General features: G+C 38.9%; 1 protein-coding gene across 4 annotated transcripts; it reads left to right on the top strand.

Annotated features, from left to right (window-relative positions):
• Positions 1 to 76: 76 nt before the first annotated feature.
• Positions 77 to 21,188, top strand: LOC115623427 (PP2C-like domain-containing protein CG9801). Of its 4 annotated transcripts, none has more exons than XM_030517755.1 (3): positions 77 to 425; positions 17,791 to 18,227; positions 18,733 to 21,188. In XM_030517755.1, exons 2-3 carry the CDS (start codon positions 18,079 to 18,081, stop codon positions 20,921 to 20,923), a joined length of 2,340 nt encoding a protein of 779 aa, XP_030373615.1. In that variant the 5' UTR covers positions 77 to 425; positions 17,791 to 18,078; the 3' UTR covers positions 20,924 to 21,188. The 4 variants fall into 4 exon arrangements, with proteins under 4 accessions (XP_030373615.1, XP_030373614.1, XP_030373616.1 ...); XM_030517754.1 differs by having other exon boundaries at positions 17,788 to 18,227; XM_030517756.1 differs by having other exon boundaries at positions 77 to 429.
• The last annotated feature ends 251 nt before the right edge of the window (positions 21,189 to 21,439 follow it).

Below are 21,439 nucleotides of genomic sequence, written 5' to 3'. Positions count from 1 at the left end.
TGGCGATACTGTTCCGTTTGCATGACGTTGGCAGCCCGGCCAGCTGAAGAAATCAAAAGCTGTGCGAGTTTTGAGGCGAACGGATGTGCGTAACGCATGCGAGCGACTTGGTTTTAACGTTAGTGATTTCATACAATTTAAATGTATTATTGTCGGTAGAATACAGGAATAGAAATACGCGCAAGAACAAGTGCACAGCCTTTTTTCAAAACCGTCGTATAGCAAAATAACGACAAATTCTAATGAAACAACCCTCCGTTAATGTCGTGTCGTCAAATATTTATACACACACCCACCGCTGTTGTTGCTTCCCTCTTCGCCTAACACCAGCGTGTGGCGCCAACATATGTAAAAGAGCGCATTAAAGAAAGAAAAGAATAACAACACACCACCTACATAGGTATACAACACCAACAAACATAATTGTAAGTAAGTTCTTTATGCTGTTGCTTTTGTGTCCTTTATTATTGATTTTTGGTGCTGGGCTCTGTTTGTTTTTGTCGCAGTTTGCTTTGCTCCACAGTTTTTGTATTTTTGTCTTGTGTGTTTCTTTTATCTGCGGCTCTACATTTTTATTGTTACTCTTATCGCTGTGTTTCTTGCTTATTTTTTTGGGATGCAATAACAACAACGAACATAACGGGTTGTAGTTGGTTTGTTTTTGGTGTTGTTCCACCTGCTGGGCAGCTGCAATCTTCATCTCCCAGCTGGCTTCGCAGCTTTAAAAGCTTACAAACAATAACAACAACAATATCCATTGTGTGTATTGGAAAGAACCGGTTTTGCGAATACTGTATATTTTTATGACGAAAGTGTGTTAATAATGCTAAATGCGTCTAAGTAATATGCAAAACAATGTGATAATTTGACTCGCAAATGAAGCAATTTCTTTGAATTTCCGCATGTCTTATCGCCCCTTCTATTTATGTACATATGTATGAATGTATGTATATTCGTTCCATTTTGCATTTTTCTTATCGTGCTCTCCATGACAGGCAATTAAACATGCATGTTTTTCTCCCCACTGGTTTTTCATTCATTTTTGGATCGACGCCATTTCCACAGTTTCAAATACAATGCAATTTCACAGTTTACCAATAAAACAAACTTTGGCACTTAAAACGCCATATGCCAGACTTCAGGCTCTAGACGTCGATTGACGCCAACTTTTTGCAGCAGTCTCAAAATTTCACTATTGTTGTTATTTTGTTTTTGTTATTGCGCATAACGGCACATTTTGCAATTTCAAATGCAGCAGCAGGCAATTCTGATAGACTCTGCCAACGCCAAGCCATGTTATGCTGATGACTATGACGAGGAAGTCGCGTGGCAAAAGCCTGCACACGCTCCAAGGATAAAAGGAGCACGTCGTCGACGACATGCAAGAAAATCGATTTAGGGTAAGACACCTCTAAAAAAATATATGGCTCGTTCAGCGCAATAGTGGGTTGACGAAAGCAGCAGTTCAGGAGGGTTCTTTGCGTTTTCCTCCACTCTGGTGCTCAGAATGCGCAAAATGTGGCAAATGTCGAGCGGAAATCAAGAGGAAATGCATTGTGAATTGAATGTGGTATGGTTTGGACAAAATGTGTTGGCTCAGAAACGCAGAAGAAGACTTTTCATGGGGTTGTCTTAAAGATTAGGGACTTCTTAAAGATTAACGCTTGGTTGGGCTTCGTTTGCCGCTCCGATCCGATGTTATATCTTGGCTCAGTTTTGATATTAATTAACTATCGAGCCAAAAAGACTTTTCTGAAATGGAAACAAATATTTACTATTGCAGAGGTAAATTGAGTCGAAAGAAGCTCTCCACTACTATTAAAATAATTTCCCGACATTAATTTGGTGTCGAAAGAATTTATTAATTAGCATGCTCCCTTGAATTTTTATTATTTTATGTTAATGGTTCTGTGTTATTTTTGTTTTGTTGTTATTTAAAAACAATTTGTTTAACATTTCTTATCAAGCTATGTTATAAACATATTTTCTAATTTAACAAAACAGACCTTAAGAACTGCTTAATGTTCTGTATAAATCCGTCATTAATAAAGAGAGAACTTTCACGACGACCATGGGGTATTAAAGTTTCAGAGAAATAGTGCAAACATTGTAAAGAAAATTAAATATAATCTCTCCAGTAAAAATTCTCTTCCTGCTCATACGTTATATTCCCTACGAATAAAGCTAGATTTTGACAATAAATTAAAAACTACTGTCTTTAAGTTCAATGCGCCATTCAATTCACGCTTAACCCTTGTCGCCCAAATCAAAGTTTCGTTTCTTTATATAACTAAATCAATTATTTTGAGGACTTTAACTTCAGTCGACATACACACACTTACCACAAAGTTTTCAATAAGCAACACTCATGCAATAACAAATTCTTTCCATACATGTTCCAACCAACTATTGAGAGAGTGGCGCCAGCTTTGCTGGAATTCAATCACTTTCGCTTGCTAGCCAAGAATTCCTGAGCACAGCAGACGCCATCGGAGTCTCTGTCGCCAGCAACTAACTTTGAACTATGCATGTACATTATGTCGAAAAAAAATTGCAAAGGAGTCTGAGGTGGTTGCCAAGTCGACAGACGAAGCTCGTCTGGTGGTTGCCCAATGGGGGATGCTGCATAAAGTTGCTCCGTCTGGCAAACAACCCGCACTTTTTGCAGCCCGCTACCTCCCCGCCACCTTGACTCCAACTCTCGGCCAACTGACTACCCTTTGTTGTCTCGCCATCGTTTTATGACTGCTCCTCCCCCTCTCGGTTTGTGGGTTCGAGTGCAGTCTCAATCCAACATTCGCTTTTGGTTTGTTTGTTTTGCCAGTCGGTAGGGACAGTTCATTCCCAACGCATTATCCTTATTTGATTTTCTGCTGGAACTTTGTGTATTTTGATGCGTTTACTTAACTTTTTATGGGCAATGCCATTTGTTGGGTATGGCCGGAAACAGTTCGTATATTACATTACTACTTATTTGATTGAGAGCACGTAGTACTTGGATTGGCATCATATTTCTGTTCATGGCTACAACGGAAAGTGAATTTCATCCGAAGTGCCACAAAATTATGGTAATAAAGATAGAGTTAGATGAAACGTTTAGAGGCGTATAGTATTGCACTGAGAAATGAAAAAGTTTAACAAGTAACTTTTATTAACATTACACATTTCTTGTATCGCTTTTCAAAGATTCTTAGAAACTGTGTCTATTTAGATTACTTGATGAAGTCATAACAAATTGGCTTGAAAAATCAATGAAAAGAGCTTCATTGCTAAATCATTTCTATATATGTATGAAGAATGAAACTATTTTTATAACAATAAAGAAGAATGGAAATCTGTTAAAGTAGTTTTTTCTACAAATCGAAAATTTGTTTCAGAATATTAAATATGAACCATTTCGATGACTAAGAAGTCCGAAAACTAATTTTTTGTCGATCATTAAGTCCAATAAGCCGAGGAGATTACAACATATTGTATTCGAAATCACTTTGCATTATTTTCTGTATCGTTTTTAAGGCTAATTAACTATACATCTGCCAGCATTTGAAAGACCTCAACCTCAAGCTCAGACACTCAGCCCCGACTTAACCACAGCTGCAAATTTTCCAGTTCATTAAAACCAATTTGTAACATTTATAGAACTCGCTTTGATCACACACATGCACACAAACAACACCAATAAGAAGACCTTCAGCCAAAATTTGCCAATTTTAGATTAATGAGAAACATCGAAGGAATTAAAAGCAAAGCGAAAATGCTTAAAAGTTCAATGAATGCGCGTGGGGGTGGTTGCCCACTACCTAGTGCCCAGTATGTATGTAGTCCCCTTTCCCCAAGATTCGGGTGTCTAAGCACGCGCACGACCGAATGATTAGTCAGCCATGTGATATGTTGGCGATTTCGATGCCGGCGCTATGACTAAGCTGGCCAAGAGCGTTGGCCACAAAACGAAATGAAATGCAAATTAAAGCACAGCGTCTAGTCTAGGCAACCAGAGACAAATCGCACGGGACAGTCAGCCACTTAACCCCAACAACTGGCCACCAAGACGCCGATGCCGACGACGATGACGACGACATTGAAACTGACATCCCACCAACAATAACAACAATTGCTGCCAGAGCAACACCTGGAAGCAGGCCGTTCGATGTTCACGTTGACCGAATTAAACGACGTCAGTGGGCAGCCATTTGACACCCAACAGACGGCAAAGAGCGGGAGGTGGGCGATAACAGAAGCACAGAAGGACAAAGTTGCACAGTGGTGTCTATTATCGAATTAGCTGAACAGAATTTTAGCTCTAGCTATTGTCAGTATAGTGTCATTTTTGTTATAAAAGCGAAACTTTATTTAATTTACAAAATAAATACTAATTGCCTTTAAATTATCTGAAGTCTTTTAGTCCGACAAAATGCCTATTATAAGAATGTTGTGTATTAGATGAAGGAAAGAACACATAGGTCATGTGTCCGTTTCCGAGTTCTACCATGTTATATGGATTTGGTAGTATTTTGAATTTTTGTATTTATTTATTTATTTATCGACAAACAGAGCTGTCGATGTGAGAATGCCCGTTTGCTTTTGAGTTTAAGGGCTGGAATCATTTGTCAAATTTGTACAGAGATAGTATTTTTTAAAGATTTCTAATCCAAAGTTTTTTTTTTGATGGGTGGCGTTGCAACCATTTATTAGATATTTCCGGTTAACAATTATATATTCATAATTTGTGATTGCTGATGAATTTCTGTTGAATGGCACTGATTAGTCATTTCTAAAGATGTTTCAGTAATATTTGTGATTAAGATAAATCACAAAATAGTACTATAAAATAATATAAGAGCTTAAGATATTATACAAAAAAAAATGATAATGAAAATATAAGGTATTGATAATTGTTGTTAAAATTATTATTCCCTTTGGGATATCGTCACGCAACAAGGGCTGGTGTCTAGTTTAAAACTGATTAGACTTGTTTCTTTCGACCACTTATACTGAGAGTTTTTAACCACTGTATGTTGTGGTCTGTTTTTTTTCCTCAATTACTGACAGTGGCGGTAGAGTTGTTGTTGTTTTTGTTTCGGCCGTTATTGTCTGGTGTCTTTGTTTGTCGCAAGTCTTTGGCCCGGGCCTTGACTTCTTTTGATTTGATATGCCAACAGTCATTGCGGTTGCTTTTGTTACACTATATAGCATGTCAACCTATAGGGGGAACGGCTTACTAAGAAGTCTGAATTGAGCAGCCAAGAGGAGGCGCGGCATGTAAACATGTTTATGATCAGCTTGATGAGACAAATGGTTGTCGACTTGTCCTTCCGTTTGTTCGTCCGTATGAACGACGACACCTTTTGAACCCTAACAGCTAGGGACAGGAGCAATATTAGTTTCCTTAAAAAGTATATAGCCTCGTTTTATATAGTCATAGGAATGCTATGCACACAAATCCCGCTTAGTAGAAAAACATTTTTACTTTGTGAAGATATCTTAAACAAATGTGGCATTCATATTTTTCATGCAGCCCATTAACATGATTTGAAGTTTGATTGAATATTATATTATTATATTATTATTATTATTATATTATAGCTACTATACTAGCGAACGGTAGAAAATTCAAACAAACTCCCAAAAACTTTTTTATTTATGACAAAACTTGGTATTTATACGTTTTACCACAATCTGAAGCTTTATTAAAATCTCTGCAATATATTTTAAAGCTGCCATAGGAACGATCAATGAATAAAAGTTTATTTTCCTAAAAAGGGGACCGATGAGCAGTTGAAGACATTTAAACAAAAATTACTTGACTTTTTGGAACTGGAACGCTGAATCAATAGTCAATTTTTTCAAGCTTACCTCTCAAAGCTCTGCCTTTCTATTAAGCTATTTCAAATTACTGTTTCTCAAATTGTTGTCAATTATGAAAGCAATTGGTATGATTTTAATTAGTTAATTTTCCATGAACTATAAATGATTAAGTACGAGTAGATGCCCTCAAATACTTTGTAATGCAAAAAGGAAAGCAAATACAAGTCCCGCATAATGAGATTAAAAAATTCAGCACTGTCTGGCGGAATGCTTTGTCTCTGCCTTTGTTAACATTAAATTAATATTTAACTTATTTTGCCATTACTGGATTTTTTAACTCTGTGTCGTTGGCGTCGCATTTCCTTTCAATCCTCCCACTCGCCTCGACGAGTGCTGTCTGCAGAAGAATTTGCATGGAGTTGCCGCCATTACCGCTGTGACCAGCGCTCATTAATATGCCTGACAAGCCTTGGGCCAAACCCACCAGGCCATGTGGAAGCCAAAGAAAATTCTACTCGTACTACACACATTCAAATTTAATGTATTCATGTAGGATTTGTTGGACATGTGCTCGTTTATATTTATCGGTGACAGCTGCCTACTGGCCGCCTGGCATGTAAAGTTTCAATTTACGAGTACAAGCTAGACGGCACCTAAACGTGTTAGTACTAGATTTGTACAGAATTTCCACATATTTAAATATTTCAAGGTCCATCAATTAAACGAGGCCTGGAATAGCCACTGAATTGGTAGAATGACTACACTTCTATTGGAGATTTCAGGTTTCTAATTCTAAAAAGAGAGGACTAGACTCTGACATGATCCTAAATGTTCGTTTTAAGAGTTCCAATCAGAGGTTTGACATTATTTATTAGACCAATTGAACGTTAATTAATATTAGCTACAGTTTTAAGGTGAAGACCCCAAGTTCTTGGGCATTGATATCTGACAGCTTTAAATCAACTAGCGTGGAATTTAGAGGTAGTTGGTAACTATTCGACTATTGTCAAAGCATCATTTAAATCTATTACTTCCAATCTAGATGTATCCCTCAGGATGCATTTGATAATGTGACGTCCGAACAGCAGCTTACAAGAATTAAACAACCAAAAAAACGTTTTCAGTATAGGCAGAAATTTAAGGACATTTCGCCCACAAATGTGACACCATAATAATAATAATTAAAGCATTAAGGACATAACATTCGGCTTAAGCGTTATTATTATTTGTTGTGCCTGCCATCCTTCCATATCGTTCACAAAGCATATGTATTCCCAAACTAATGCTTAGTCAAGTACACTTGGACCGCACCCCACAAATCTTCTCTCCCTTCTGCCCCATAAATTTATATTGTATGTTGCCATGTTGTACATAGGTTTTTATTGGTGGCCCCCAACGCGCCACGGAAACGGGGCCAAGTGGAGCGCATTGCGAGAATGACCTCAAAAACGAACTCAAGGCATAGTGAACATGCAAGCGGAAATGGGCCTGCAATTGCGAGCTGTGGTAGTTGTGGGCCCCAAGGGTGGCGTGAATACATATTTATGCGCCCTTAGATGGGGGGCCCTTAGATGGACGCCCTTCCACCCAGCAACCAGCCACCAGCCACCTAAATGTAAAAGTAAAATGAATGTGTCATTACGGAGCAATATCACAAAAGTTGCACGTCTTGGGAGCATTGCATGTGAAAGTGCACTTCTGACACAGTAAGAACAAAAATGTTTCTTTCCTTCCTTCCCCCACTCCATTGAAAGCTATTATCAGAACCTGTTTTGTTTCTACGACGCTCACATGTTTTGCTCGAATGCTCGGAAACTCTGTTCCATACATTTGCCGCACTTTCAGTTTCGGCACAAATCCGTCCAATTCCATCGTCCCACCGCCCCATCTAGTAGCTAGTGGTCAATTGTGGTGGGGGGAGTCGAGGGGCAGGAGTATCTGGCATTAATGCAAATTGGTTTTTGCGTTCAGTCCACGCAGGAAGTGCCAATGCATGTAAAATTGTTCCTGCTTTACAAGCTGTGGTGGCGGCGCAACCATGCACCACGCACCACACAGCCCCAGAGCCAGAGCCACCGCCAACACTCAAATGCCAATTAAATGGCAATTTAAACAACGCACTGGGGTCGCTGAAGCTGTTCGTTCGTTCGCTCGCTCGTTTGTTGGCGACTGCCTCCCAGCACGCAAATGCCACGCCCACTTTTGAGGTGAAAGAACTCTTTTGTCTCGCTCCCTATTGACGTTCCTGATTGGTGTGTGTGTGAGTGTGAGTGCGACTTCTATTGTGACAAATTTTAATTAGGAGATTTTAATGAAACCTCAGGCTCTTTGCGGCTTTCAAAACGCAACCGGACAAGCCAAAAAGACTAAGACGGCGACAGCCTAAGGCGTTGCATTATTAATGCAGCCAACAGATGTTTTGTCGATGGGGGGAGGGGGAGGGGGTCTAGACTCTAGAGACAACACCTGCACACATATTTTTCTTGTCATTGCTGCAATTAATTAAAAGATATAGTATGTGGGAGAGGTAATGAGTTAAGAAGAACAATTAAGGCCAGAAGCTTTAGAAGTTGTTGTGGAAATATTAAAGCTAAAAATTTGCAGTTGCATGTTATTTGATTTAAACAAGAAAGGAATGCTAAAGCAGGCTGAACTCTTAAATACCCTGTAATTATTAATTAAATCAAATATAAAATATTCCATACATGCATACATACATTTACATCAGAATCGTGTCTATGTGTGTTTGTGTACTTGTACATATGTATGTGTGCATTACATAATTATGTCAAAGCAGCAACAAATACAGCTGCGAACAGAGCTTTGGCATCGTTATATGTATGGCTATAACTTTCTTTCAACATCAACCTATCATAATAATAAACTTGGGATACGGATATATAATCACTAACTGGATGTGACTACCAAATTTTAGTTTAAAATTCCAAGAATGTGGGGGGTGCATCGGGAAAAATGAACAAACTTGCCCTTTCTCGGGCGTGAGAGAATCTGCATACCAAGTTTGGTTATTCTAGCTCTTATACTTTCTGAGATGCTTGCGTTCATACAGACGGACTGACAGTCATGGCTATATCGACGCGTCTTATCATCCTGATCAATAATATATATATACTTTTGGGGGTCTGCCACGCCTCCTTCTCCCCGTTGCATACATTCGCAAAAAACTACTTGTAGTATACCCTTTCACCTTTTGGGTACAGGCTATTAAAATGGTCATAATTCCAAAGAAGTTTGCTCAATCAGACAACTTTTTAGCATAAAATCCCTATTGCTTTTAATTCGTTTTAAAATTGTGTGAACAAATGTTTACTACGCTTTAGTGTTGTTTATATTCGAAGGTCTGCAGAGAAACTAAAGAGAATATCATTGTTTATGGCCTTCAACTTTGTCAATAAACTGAAGTTAAGCTTTGCATTTCCAAATACTCATCGCAACAGTTCAACTTTTGCATTTCACTTTCACAACAACTTTTTGTTTTAGAACAATGGAAACAGTTTTTCCGCTCTATGAGCAGCTTTTGATTTGTGTAAAACACACACACACCAATACGCCGCGAATATAGACAAACACACACACACATGTGGCAGACTGGAATTAACATGCGAGCTTGCCACATAATCTTTCAGTGACTTGTCAACGTTGTCGTTTTCAATGAGGAGAAATTTATCAAGTGCAACTAAAACATGTAAAGAAGCAGCCAACAAAACGTCGCTCCCTCCCCGCCCCTCGTTTACATTTCTTCAGCACGTTTCTTTTCATTCGACAGACATACTCGTAAAATAAACACTTCTTTAATATGCAGAAAGCAAACACATCAAGAGTTAAATAGACGAAGTCTAGCTTCCACAAATTGTGCCACACAAGGTTGTCGAGTATTCCAACTCTTTTCAAATCGTGTGTGTGCAACTAGTTGCAGATACGTTTGGTTGCAGATTCTGTGCAGAACCTTGAGTCGCGTCCTTTCTTCTTATCTGTTGACACTCGAGCCCCGGGCGGGTATTTATGCAGCCTCCACGCTGTCTGCCTCCAACAGTATCAACGGCTAATTAACTTAAACACAACAAACACCATCGTGCCTCATTAGCTGCAGAGAACTTGTTTGTTTTCCTACCGAAAACTGAGGCAGAAAGCTAAAGACGCCAGTTGGCATATAAATCTTTCAATCGAATTGGCAGATTGAAACAAATCAAAGCCAAAGACAAACATTCACCCTTCAAGTGATATTAGCTAGAGAAATTCAAAAGCTTTGTATTTCCACTACCTAAATAAAAGGAAATATGTTTATAAATTATGAATCGACTTTTGTTTATTTTCCGTTTGGCTGGAATGCCTTACAGACAACGTTTTCTGAATACACTTTCGGAAACAATATGTTGCTTAACAAATTAGCTTTTGGCTTGTGATATAACTCAATAAAAATTCTGTGGTTCCACTTTGTTTCCTTATTAAAGTTCATATCCTTTGCCTTTTCACAGCCAAACAAATAAAATATGTGGAAAAACTAGTTGGGTGGATGTTTGCGAAAGCTATATAATTTCTTATTGAACCCCATTTTCGTTCGCTAAGTTTATAGAAAATCGTTACAAAACCGAAAAATTGAGTCTAATCAATACGAAAACTAAAAAAAATCATGAAAAGACTTGATTTCTCTGTTGAAAATCTATTAAAAATTCTGTGAAATGGACTTTATTTTTATTTATTTATTTATTAAATTGCGAAATTTCTTGAGAAAGCTATCTTGTTTTCTAAGTTTTTTTTTTAGTATTTTTAAGTATTAAGATATTTGTAAAACTTATCCAAACACGTTACAAAACCTAAAAATATGTAAATTCAATTCAAAATACAATTGTGATTGTAAACGTAAACGTTTAAAATTATATGTAATCAGACAATCTTATTGTTGAAATTGTTTGATAAGAAAGAAAAACGACAACCATTCACTGCTATCCCAATGCTAAATGTAAATGAAAATCAATACACAATATTTATATTTAACACCTTTTTAATGCTATACTATAATTAATATTGTAGAGCGAGAGAGGGAAGATGAGGAAGTGAAAGTCTGAATTACAGGCAATTATATTACCACAAATTAACGACTCATCTGTAAAATATATCTTGAATTGTTCTGTCAGGTATCGCATATAATTTCCTCTTTTTTAAATCTCTATTTATGAAGCGGCTTATAAGTGAGCAGAGTGCCTGCCTGGGCTGTTCGGCTTTACGAGTATTTGTGCCATGTGGGCTATAAATATAATGATGCCACCTATATATAGAGTCGCATATCGCTCGGTTCGTGAAGGCGTCTCGTGAATTGCAATGCGGCGACTTCTGTGTAAACTCATTTGGTTTATTGGTAAACATACGCAACAAACATTCATCTAAATATAAATACCAGAACTCGCCTGCTTTCTATCACTAGTTTCCCGAGTTCTGCTGAAAAGCAACAGCGACTACAATTGTTGTTTACATTAATTTCCATTTCAACACGTTGCCATCTCCTCACATGCACATACATATACATATATAACATAAACATATACATATGTACCATACTATATATACTTATATGCATATGAGTTCACATTTTCACGCTTGATTAGGTTCGGGTGTTGAAAGTTTTCATGGGCCTCACTCATATGAACTGAAGCTGAAGTGAGGGTGACGATTGATTTTGGCGCACGCTCTGGTAATATTTTGTTTTGAGGGGAAATTGAATATTTACAGAGAAATTGAATGCCAAGAATGTGACTTTTTGGATGGGTCATAAATCTTGCTCGTAAAGTAGCTGAAGATAAAAATATTGTGATCGAACTGACTGACACAGATCTCAACAAGAGAGAACGCTACAGTCGAGCAAGCCCGACAGTGTAATACCCTGTACCCAGGTAAACTTCCGTCACTGAGTTATATGCGCCCATAGCAGCGGCAAAAAGAGGAAGAAGAAGAGCGAACTTGTTGCTGCAGTTTGTGGGGGTTGTACTGTAGAGAATTTGTTTCGCTAATAACTTTTCTCAGAATTGACCGAATTGGATAAAATTTTAAACAACTGTAGACAATTATATATTAATTATGTGTGCAAAGTTTGGTTTAGGTAGCATTTGAAATGTGGACGCTATTGACGAAATTCTGTAGCGGGGGAAGGGGGGGAAAATTTAAAAAAAAAAAAATAAACTCGTCCTTACTCGGACCTAGGAGAATCTGGATGCCAACTTTGGTTATTCTAGCTTTTATAGTTTCTGAGATCCTCGCGTTCATCCAGACGGACAGACGGACGGACAGACGGACGGACATGTCTAGATCGATTTCTCTCGTCATGCTGATTCAGAATATATATACTTTATGGGGTCGGAGATGCTTCCTTCTGTATGTTACATACTTTGCACAAACCTAATATACCCTTTTTACCCTACGGGTACAGGGTATAAAAAGCTAGCGTGGCAAGCTAATAAGAAATATTCAATTACAGTAATCAGTGATTGGAAACGATGAGTGTTTTGAACAAAAGCTAAGTTGGCTATCAAATAATATCAGTTGTAAGTGATCTCTTTAAATGAAGGATGAATTGCAAACACTATAACAATAATATAATAAAATATATTTAGTTGACGCGCTACACCTGTTTGATCATGGCAAGACTACATTATAGATAGTTGGAAGGCACCGTTGAATTAAAAATAATGTTCACATAATTTTGTTGAAGAAGTTTGTTTTAAGAGTACCGGTATTTAAAACCGATTACAATGTCGCATTCTTTCTACAGGATAGTAGAAACTATCCTACAACTTCTTCACTCAGGAAGAAACATTGGCTTGAAGGTTCTAGTCTTAAAAGTACCGGGTCTTAAGACCGAGCTTGGAACACACTTTTCCACATTTTCTTCACTCAGATATCATCATTGTTTTTCGTACATACATATACATCTCACAAGTATTTTGTAAAATTTTAAATTAATTGAAAGCTGTCAACCAACTCGAATCTATTTTCACTTTGAATTATTCGGTTTTGTTTTCCCTTAAAAAGTTCTTTTTAAATGAAATAATATAATAATTACGATGTTTGATGCTCTGAATACTTGGCACAGCACTTCGGTTAATATCAAACCTAATCAAAATTTCCAATGACAGATGAAAAAATTAACTAAATTTTTGCCTGAAAAGTTGATAAATGCGACCACTGGAGAGCGAACTCAGTAAGCTGTTACAATTCTGATACGGATCTTTGGTTTTAAGAATAGTATTGCTGACCGGCTCATTCTACATAAATGATGTCGGTCATATTTGTTTAAAGGGCTCTTGGCATCATATGGGCTTATCTTCCACAATTCTCTGATTTAAAGTGGCCGTTCAATGTTTTTGGAAGAATCATCGTTACCTAATTGAGAAATTGAAGAACTTAACTTTTAGTTATCAATTGAAAATTATTTCTTTAGCTCACCGTAGGTTATTTCTTGCTGTTCTGTTCCTCCACAAAATGATTGTCGGAGATGTTGATTCCTTTATGCTTTTAGGTCGTATCAACTTTTCTGTTCTTTACAGGCCAACAAGGAACTTTCTGCCTTTTCTACTTAATAGATGCACTAGTAATTAAGCCATGCACAATACTTTTCGAGTATTATGCTCTAATTTATACTATACTTTTACTTTTTAATCTCAAGTGATCTCTCTTTCCCCTCACTAAAGACTTCTTCTATTATATATATATATATATATATATATATATATATATATATATATATATATATATATATATATATTATAGATATAGATATATATATAGATATATATATATATATATATATATATATATATATATATATATATATATATATATATATATATATATATATATTCTTTAACGTCCACTCTTTCCACCTTCTGCACATTAAAGTGCGTATACCTGAAGTCAAGGCCAAATAGAACTTCCCTTGAACTTCACACACACTTAAGAATCGAATCAATCAATCAATTGGATGCGCCTTCACGTATCGTCTAATTGAGATCACACATTGAGGCATTTCATGGCGAATGCCTCGAAATGAACTCGCACGTAATGTCAGCGACTGGTGCCAAAACGATCGCATCATGCCCCAGCTATTCATATGTATGTACACTGATTATCAGTTCAGATGCAGTGGAGTGCCCAACCCAGTCAACGAGTTGCATGCAACTTGAAGAAGCCACTCCTACCCGAAAACAAAAAATTCCACAGGCCATACATTAAAATCAAATTAACCCAAATTGCGGCCGCGAGCAACATTTTCATTTCAAGATAGAAATCAAAGGAATTGAAAAATCAGCCCAGAGAGCGTGCCACAACACCACCTCCCCCTTGCGGCTTGCCCGCCCACTCGAGTCTGAGCAGCGTAGTGTAGGCAGTGGAGCGCAACCAACTGCATGAGCATGCCACATGCCTTATGCCGCATGCTGCAAATCGCTTGAAGACCTGAAAGCGCACAGCAATGGCAATCAATCAGCTTATGGCTCATGCTTTGATTAAAAAGCCCACTTCCAGGGCAAACAATTCAATTTGAATGCAGCAGCAACAACAGCAACCACACCAACAATGAGGCCCACAGATTGCAGCCGATTGGAATTGAGATTGTGAATGGGAATGGAAATGGGAGTGAGTAGCAATATCGAGCAGCACCCCACCCCGGTGGGCGACCACAAAAGCTCACATCAACATCAACCACAAGTATTTTGCATACAGTAGATCGAGCTGCTCCCATTTCTTCATTCAAGTGCCGTCACTACTGTTGTTATTGTTGCTGCCACCTGGTGGCGTTTGGTTATTTGTGTTGTCTCCGTTTCCGCAGTTATGCGTCCACGTCGCCGTCAATCAAAATCACTTGACATATAAAAGCATTGCCTGCTTGCCTTGGTACTTGGCTCCATTTTCTCTCGGTTTGTTTATGTGAGTGTATCTAAGTGTGTATGAAAGTATGTACGTGGGTGTATCTTTAACAAATTGTCCAGTTGTAAGTAATGTATTGTGTGTCCATTGCCATTCAACTGCTGTTAATGCTCATAATTGTTGATACTCACATTACGTATACGACACGTGCGCTACTAATTTATTATTCTAAATATACGCAATATATATACTCGTGTAATACAACCAAGACTTTAGTTGAAAGCATTGCTTTCATTTCACCTGATAATTATGAAAAAGCAGGCACTATGTTCCTGCTTATGATCTCACTCCTTTTGTCGAATTTGAGGGCACTATTTGAATGGAAAAGGGCTTAATGAAATGGATCGAAATAGAACTATATTTTTTTGCCCATATTTAAAGCCATTTCTCTATATTAGCAGACGCCGTGTCAACATTACTTTACTGATTCCACGCCGACAATTAAACCTTCTGCGGGCAATTACTTTTGGGAATGTTAGTCAACCTATTGGAAGTACTGTATTTCGTTTAAAAAAGAAACTCCTCACCACGGAATAAAGAACAATTTCCGCTGAAATGTGTTATAGCTCATTTTTATTGTTATCAGTTTGAATTTTCAAATTTTAAAGAAATTCCAAATTCAACTCTCGATCGAATCAAACCAATCTGAAATTCTTGTTAAATTGGTACAAAGTTAATGGTCATCTTTAGTTTTATTATGCACTCTGCTACACTTAGTGGGTCTACTATCCACTACCTCAACCCATTATCACTCCCTATTTTATTCGTCACGATTTGAGAAGCGCCGAGAACGGCTCACCCATGCATTTTATTGCTCATTCTTTTCAAGTGTCATTTTAATGAGCACTCAAATATTTTTATTTGTCGTTTAAAGCGCACGCTTTGCCATAAATTATATTTCAGTAGTTTGTTTTTTATTGTTGGAATGGTGAAAATATTTTGCAATGTTGTCAACAATAAAAGCAACAAAGCCGTCACTTAATTGCGCTTGTCAGCCAAAAGTTGTTGTGGTTGTTATTGTTGTTTATCATCATTAATATAAATCGTTTGTTGCTCGTTTAAGGAAAAGCGCCTTGCACTTAAATTTTGTTGCTATTGTTATTTTTGTAGCAGATTAGTTATTATTGTTGCACTCACTGTTAAATCTAATTGCTTATAGTCTTACGGATGTCGTTTTCGTAATGCCTCTGAGCTGTAATAGGGAAGGCAATAGACAAAGTATACAGATCTCTAGCATAAGACGTAATTTTATGGGGCTTTATAGATAAGAATAGAACTGTTCTCTCACGTATATAACTTTTTCTGCTTTGGTTAAGCTACGAAGCTAAATGATTAACGATTGTTATCATTTTAAAATTTGGTGTCTTTAAAACCACGATTATCATTTCCCTTCAAATCTCATTTGAATCTACACTCTTGAGAGTTCATCTCAACTCAGCTTAAGCATTCAAATTCATTCCACATGTGCTATCATTTTTTCAGCAGAAAACTTCAAGACATTTAAAATTGAGGAACTTCATGTCAAAAACAAAAAAAAAGCAAGCTACCATTAATCATAGCACAGTATTGACAAAATGAAACCCCAGAGTATTGTCTGCCAAGGCGGCATTTGAAATTAGAATGAGAGACAGAATTTGAAACGTAAAGGGGTGAGAATCACGTCAGCTTCTACGTCTGGCTGTCAGTTACCAGCCTTGGCGCTATTCATGGTCTTCTTTATAATGAGCAGGGTCATTATGTGGTTGTTGTTTATCGTCCCCATACACCCTTATCCCAGCACTTGCCTGATGGCAGCAGCTAAAAGCACATCCTGTCATTAGACCAGAATGCCAGCAAACAAATGGAAATGCAAGGCCTTTTAAATACATACATATGTACTCATATACATACATACATATCTACATAGTATAGTGGATCTTCGAAATATTTTACCTTTTCAATTACATTTAGAGTTGAAAAAGTAGAACTTATTCTATCTTAACTTTATTTGGATGTAATTTGTATTCATACTTTTTAGAAAAAGTAAATAAATAAGTCAATTTTTCGACATACAGGTACTATAAATAATCTATCTTAATAACTAAATTGCTCATGTATGTACTATGAATATTTGTAGGATCGTAGGATATAAAACCAATGAAACCTTTAGGAACAATTTAACATAATCTGATGAAGCTTGAAAAAATTTCTTTACTTTATAATTAATATACAACTTGTTTGTCGCTTTTATATTTATAAACAACGCAACAAATTTAAGAAAACTACCCCAAATATAACATTCAGAATAATGCCGGAAGTAAAAAATTAGTAGATATAAATACAATTAACAAAAATAATTAAAGAAATACATTGTACATAAATAATTTTATCCGATAAAAAGCTCTGAGAAAAATTGCCAAATTGCCAGAGAATATCCCAAGTAGTTTGAGAACCCGTTATACAGCAAAATCACGGCTTCATCAAGTCTCGCTTCGAAATTGGTGATGCCAGACTATCAGTCGAGCCTCAGCGGCAGTAAACAACCAAAGCGCCATCAAAACGAATTTTGAATGTAAACAAAAAACAGCTGTAACCAAAATGGCTTCACAATCCTAACGGTGCATTGCAAATACGTAAGCAAACTAGCTATTTTTCTACTGGTGGAACAAGTTTCAAAAGCAAAATACAAAATGGCTGCCCGATCCTAATGGTGCTTTGCAAAATGACACATTATTCATTATTAAGCATGCATAGCATTAAATGACATTTATTTATTTGTTTTTTAATTTAATGTTTTTTCTGAGTTGCTTTTATTAGTTTATTCTGTTGTTTATTTATTCGCTGCAGAACTCCACGAGTATTGTAAATATGTTGCCATGCGCTGTACTATATTGCATGCTCACTGTATTTACTCTTTTATTGTTTGCTAGATTCTTGCATTTCCAGCGCCAGTACAAGACCAGCAATTGAGTTCTAAGAGTTCACTTGAAGCCATTTAATTGTATAATTTACTGATAATTAAATAAAAGTGTAAATTCTCTCTCCCTTTATCTTCTGTGCAATCAGCAGCTGGACCAGAATACACCAAAGACCGAGCAGACAATAACAAGAAACAACAGCATCCAAAGCATCATCAAGAACAGCTGCCGGGACTCCCACAACAATTAAAGCAGATGAGTTGAATGAACGCCGACGACAAGCCGCTCTCAGTCGGCTGCAATTAGAAGCCAGCAGTAGATTACGTTCCCGAACCCCATCCCCATCACCATCCCCGACTCATACCGCTGTCAGCTCGCAGAGCAACTTTAATTGAGAAGGCAACGGGAACGGCAGCGTTTTCAGATTGCCGGTCAGAAGATGCCGTCGTTGCGTCAAAAGGTCACCACGTATTTTCGTCAATTGAGCTTTATAGCCGAACCAAGGGAGGGATCGGCCCGCTCTGGACGACATCGCGTGACTGCAGACGAAGATGATGAGGGCAATTTCATAATCAAATATCTGGAGGGGTAAGCATAAATTACCTACATACGAGTATCTCACAAAGAAAGTGTGTGCCAGAAACGATTTACTAAAATTCAAAAGGGCATCGGATTTGATAATAGGACCGATCCGTAGAAAAATCACATTTGTAACATAACTTTTGTTCTGTTTATTAAGTTCCCAACCAAATTTGATATTAAAAAGATTTATTTAGATCGTATCACAAAATTAAATCCATAATTAAATCTTTTTCGTTGATAACGTTATTACAAGCAAATTTTATATTTTTTTTTGAAATGCCTCGTCATATTTGAAGGAAAATTAAAATTACTGCACCGATATTATAAGGAACAATTGGCACAATAACCTTTATCTAAGTTTAAGAGGTTATGGGAAAGAGAAAGACAAGTTATTAAAGAGATATTTTTTATAGAATAATTTATCGGGATTTAGGACTGGTCGGCAATAAGACTCTTGTTTGCATTATACTTAAAGTTCCCTAACAATAAATTGTCCTTGCTCTCCTTACAGCCGCATGGAACGTCAGTTCGTGCCCGGACCAGAGATCTACAATGGCCAGAGTCCGACGGAGATGCCAGTGCTGAAGCTGGGACGATATGCCGGTGGAACGAGTGCCATCACTGCCGCCTGCACGGGCCCGGATGAGGGTCTGACAGGCATCAAGCGCTCCAAGCTGCATCTGAGTGCCAGCTATGCGGACGACATAGACTTCATAGACACTCAGCAGGAGAACGATTGCTATGAGGTGCGCAAAAGCACCGCCAGCACAACAAATGGGAACCAAAGCAATCAAAGATTGAGCAATAAGTTCGCCCGGACAGGCAGTTCGCGACGTCAGAGCAATGCTGACCAGGCGTCGGGCAATGCGAAGGGTGGTTCGAACGCAGGAGTTGCGGGAATGCGCTCCAGAAAGAACTCCAAGACGGGCATTGCGAATCTTGTGGGGGGTAGCAAGGAGCAGGAGGCCAATAAGGCCACCACCATTGTGGTAAGCATGGTGAGCAGCAGTCGCTCGCCAGCCCCCTTGCGAGCCTCCAATGATCAGAATAACAAAAATGTAATGAACGGAAAGACTGAGACAACGACTTCTCCCGATCCAGCTAGCAAGGATGCCACAGCACATGAGCTGCTCGAGAATGCTACGGAACGTCTGCTCCGGGAGGCCGTTAGCAATCAGAATGGCACACCCACAGCTCCAGCCCCGCCCACACTCACAGATGTCGTGGCCGGGGTGCACAATTGGAAAATGGAATGCGAGTCCGCATACGGCATTTCGGTGTCCCTCTATGAAACAAACATGCTAACCAAGGAGCCGATGGGCAATCCCATTGCCGACTGCTATGGGATGGTGGTGCGTGGTGACGCGGCCGCGATGGCAATGGCCGATGGTGTCAACTGGGGAGATGGAGCACGTTTGGCGGCCCGCTCTGCCGTACACGGCTGTCTGGATTACTTGGATCGTGCAGTATTTGGACAGGCACAAGAATGCATGGCCACGACCACACAGGAGGTATTCGTAAGTCTGCTGCGCAGCTTATGGGAAGGCCATGGATGTATACTGGAGGTGGGCGGCGCACTGTCCACCCTCACCATTGCGGTGGTGTTGCCCCTCGATGGAGATGGGGGAGACCGCAAAAAGTATGTAGTCTGCGCCTGCAATGTGGGCGACTCTCTCGGCTACGTGTACTCCAAGCAGCACGGCGTGCGTGAGTTCACGCAAGCCTCTCACGACATCAGCTCTATGCGTGATATGCGCGATGCTTTGGGCGCCCTAGGACCCGCCGATGGCAACAAGCCGGAGCTCAGCAATCTGACCTTCTCTATGACCTTCATCGAACGCGGCGACATCGTTTTTCTCACCTCCGATGGCATCAGCGATAATTTCGATCCCGTCGTGGGGAAATTCGCCGAGGCCTGGACTCCAGATGTTAAGCTGCAGACAACAACGGCTCTGAACGGAAGTAGTTTGGCGCCCAAGCGGCAGAACAAAAGCGCTTCGGCCATCTATGCCCGCCTCCATCCGTCGACGCCGCCCACACGTCCCGCACGCCATCAGCCAAAGTCGAGCAGTCCGCCGAGTAATGTGCCCAGCAGACCCAAATATATGCGCAGCCAGACTGTGATCGAGCCGCGACGTCTCTCCTCAGCTGGCGCTCAGGCCACAAAGCCCATAACTGCCGCCTCATCACCACCGCCCATACAGCGCATACCCAAGAGTGTATCTGGGTTGCCGCTGGTTACAGGTCCACAGCGACATGCACTGACACTCCACCGCCTGGAGGATTTACTCAGCTACGGCATCAATGGCACCTTCTCGCCTTGCGTCTCGGCCCGCCGTCTCTGTCATCTGCTCATCGATTTTGTGCGTATGATCACGTCGGCCCGAAGGAAGACTTTGGAGCAGCGCGAACTCTTCTACAAGTTGGCCACGGGAGCAGATGGAGTGAGGCGTGAGGTGGAGCTCAATCGGATGCAGCATCGAGCCGCACGGAAGCGAATTGTCGATAGCAGCGCCTTCAGTGCTCTGCCTGGAAAACTGGACCATGCCACAGTGCTGGCTTACACTGTGGGTAGCGGCCAGCAGGCGACTATGAATGGCAATGCTACCAGCACAGAAGAGAGAGACGGTGGTGGAGGAGGTGGCGGAGGCATTGCTGCGCCTTTGCTGCAATCGAAGGAGTTCAAGGAGACGAATTTCTAAATCGCAATTAACCGACAGGACTGTGCAACTCATACATACATACATACTTTTGGATGTATTTTTTCTCACTTATAAGCTATATACCATAATATATATACACATATATACGTACATAGGCTTACATAAAAATATGCGCATATATACATACACAAATACTATATATATTTGATAAACATGAAGCTTTTTATCCATTATTTAAGTTGTTGATTTCATTTTAAATTGTTTAACATAGCTTTGCTTTTGTCAGCCATAGTCTTTTAGTCATTTTGAAATATGGACAAAATGCCTCAAATGTTTTAAACTACCAAAAAGAATGTAAAGCATACACACTCATATATATATATATATATATATGAATATAAAAATATATATATTTTTAATTACACAAACTCTCACACAAAAATACTGGTATGTGCACAACACCAACACACACACATAACTACTAAATGGGCGTGAGCAAGTGAATAAAATTGAATAAAAGTAATGAACTGCGCTTTTAAAAAAAAATATGTGGAT

Source organism: Scaptodrosophila lebanonensis, unplaced genomic scaffold, assembly GCF_003285725.1.
Source record: "Scaptodrosophila lebanonensis strain 11010-0011.00,11010-0021.00 unplaced genomic scaffold, SlebRS2 tig00000053-arrow-pilon, whole genome shotgun sequence".
Lineage (NCBI taxonomy): Eukaryota > Metazoa > Arthropoda > Insecta > Diptera > Drosophilidae > Scaptodrosophila > Scaptodrosophila lebanonensis.
The sequence above is the reverse complement of the archived record's forward strand: the minus strand, read 5'-3'. Positions and strand labels throughout refer to the sequence as shown.

Coding starts and splice junctions, on each gene's coding strand:
- LOC115623427 (XM_030517755.1), top strand. CDS start 18,079: ATGCCGTCGTTGCGTCAAAAGGTCACCACGTATTTTCGTCAATTGAGC. Junction 18,228..18,732: donor ATAATCAAATATCTGGAGGG/GTAAGCATAAAT, acceptor CTCTCCTTACAG/CCGCATGGAACGTCAGTTCG.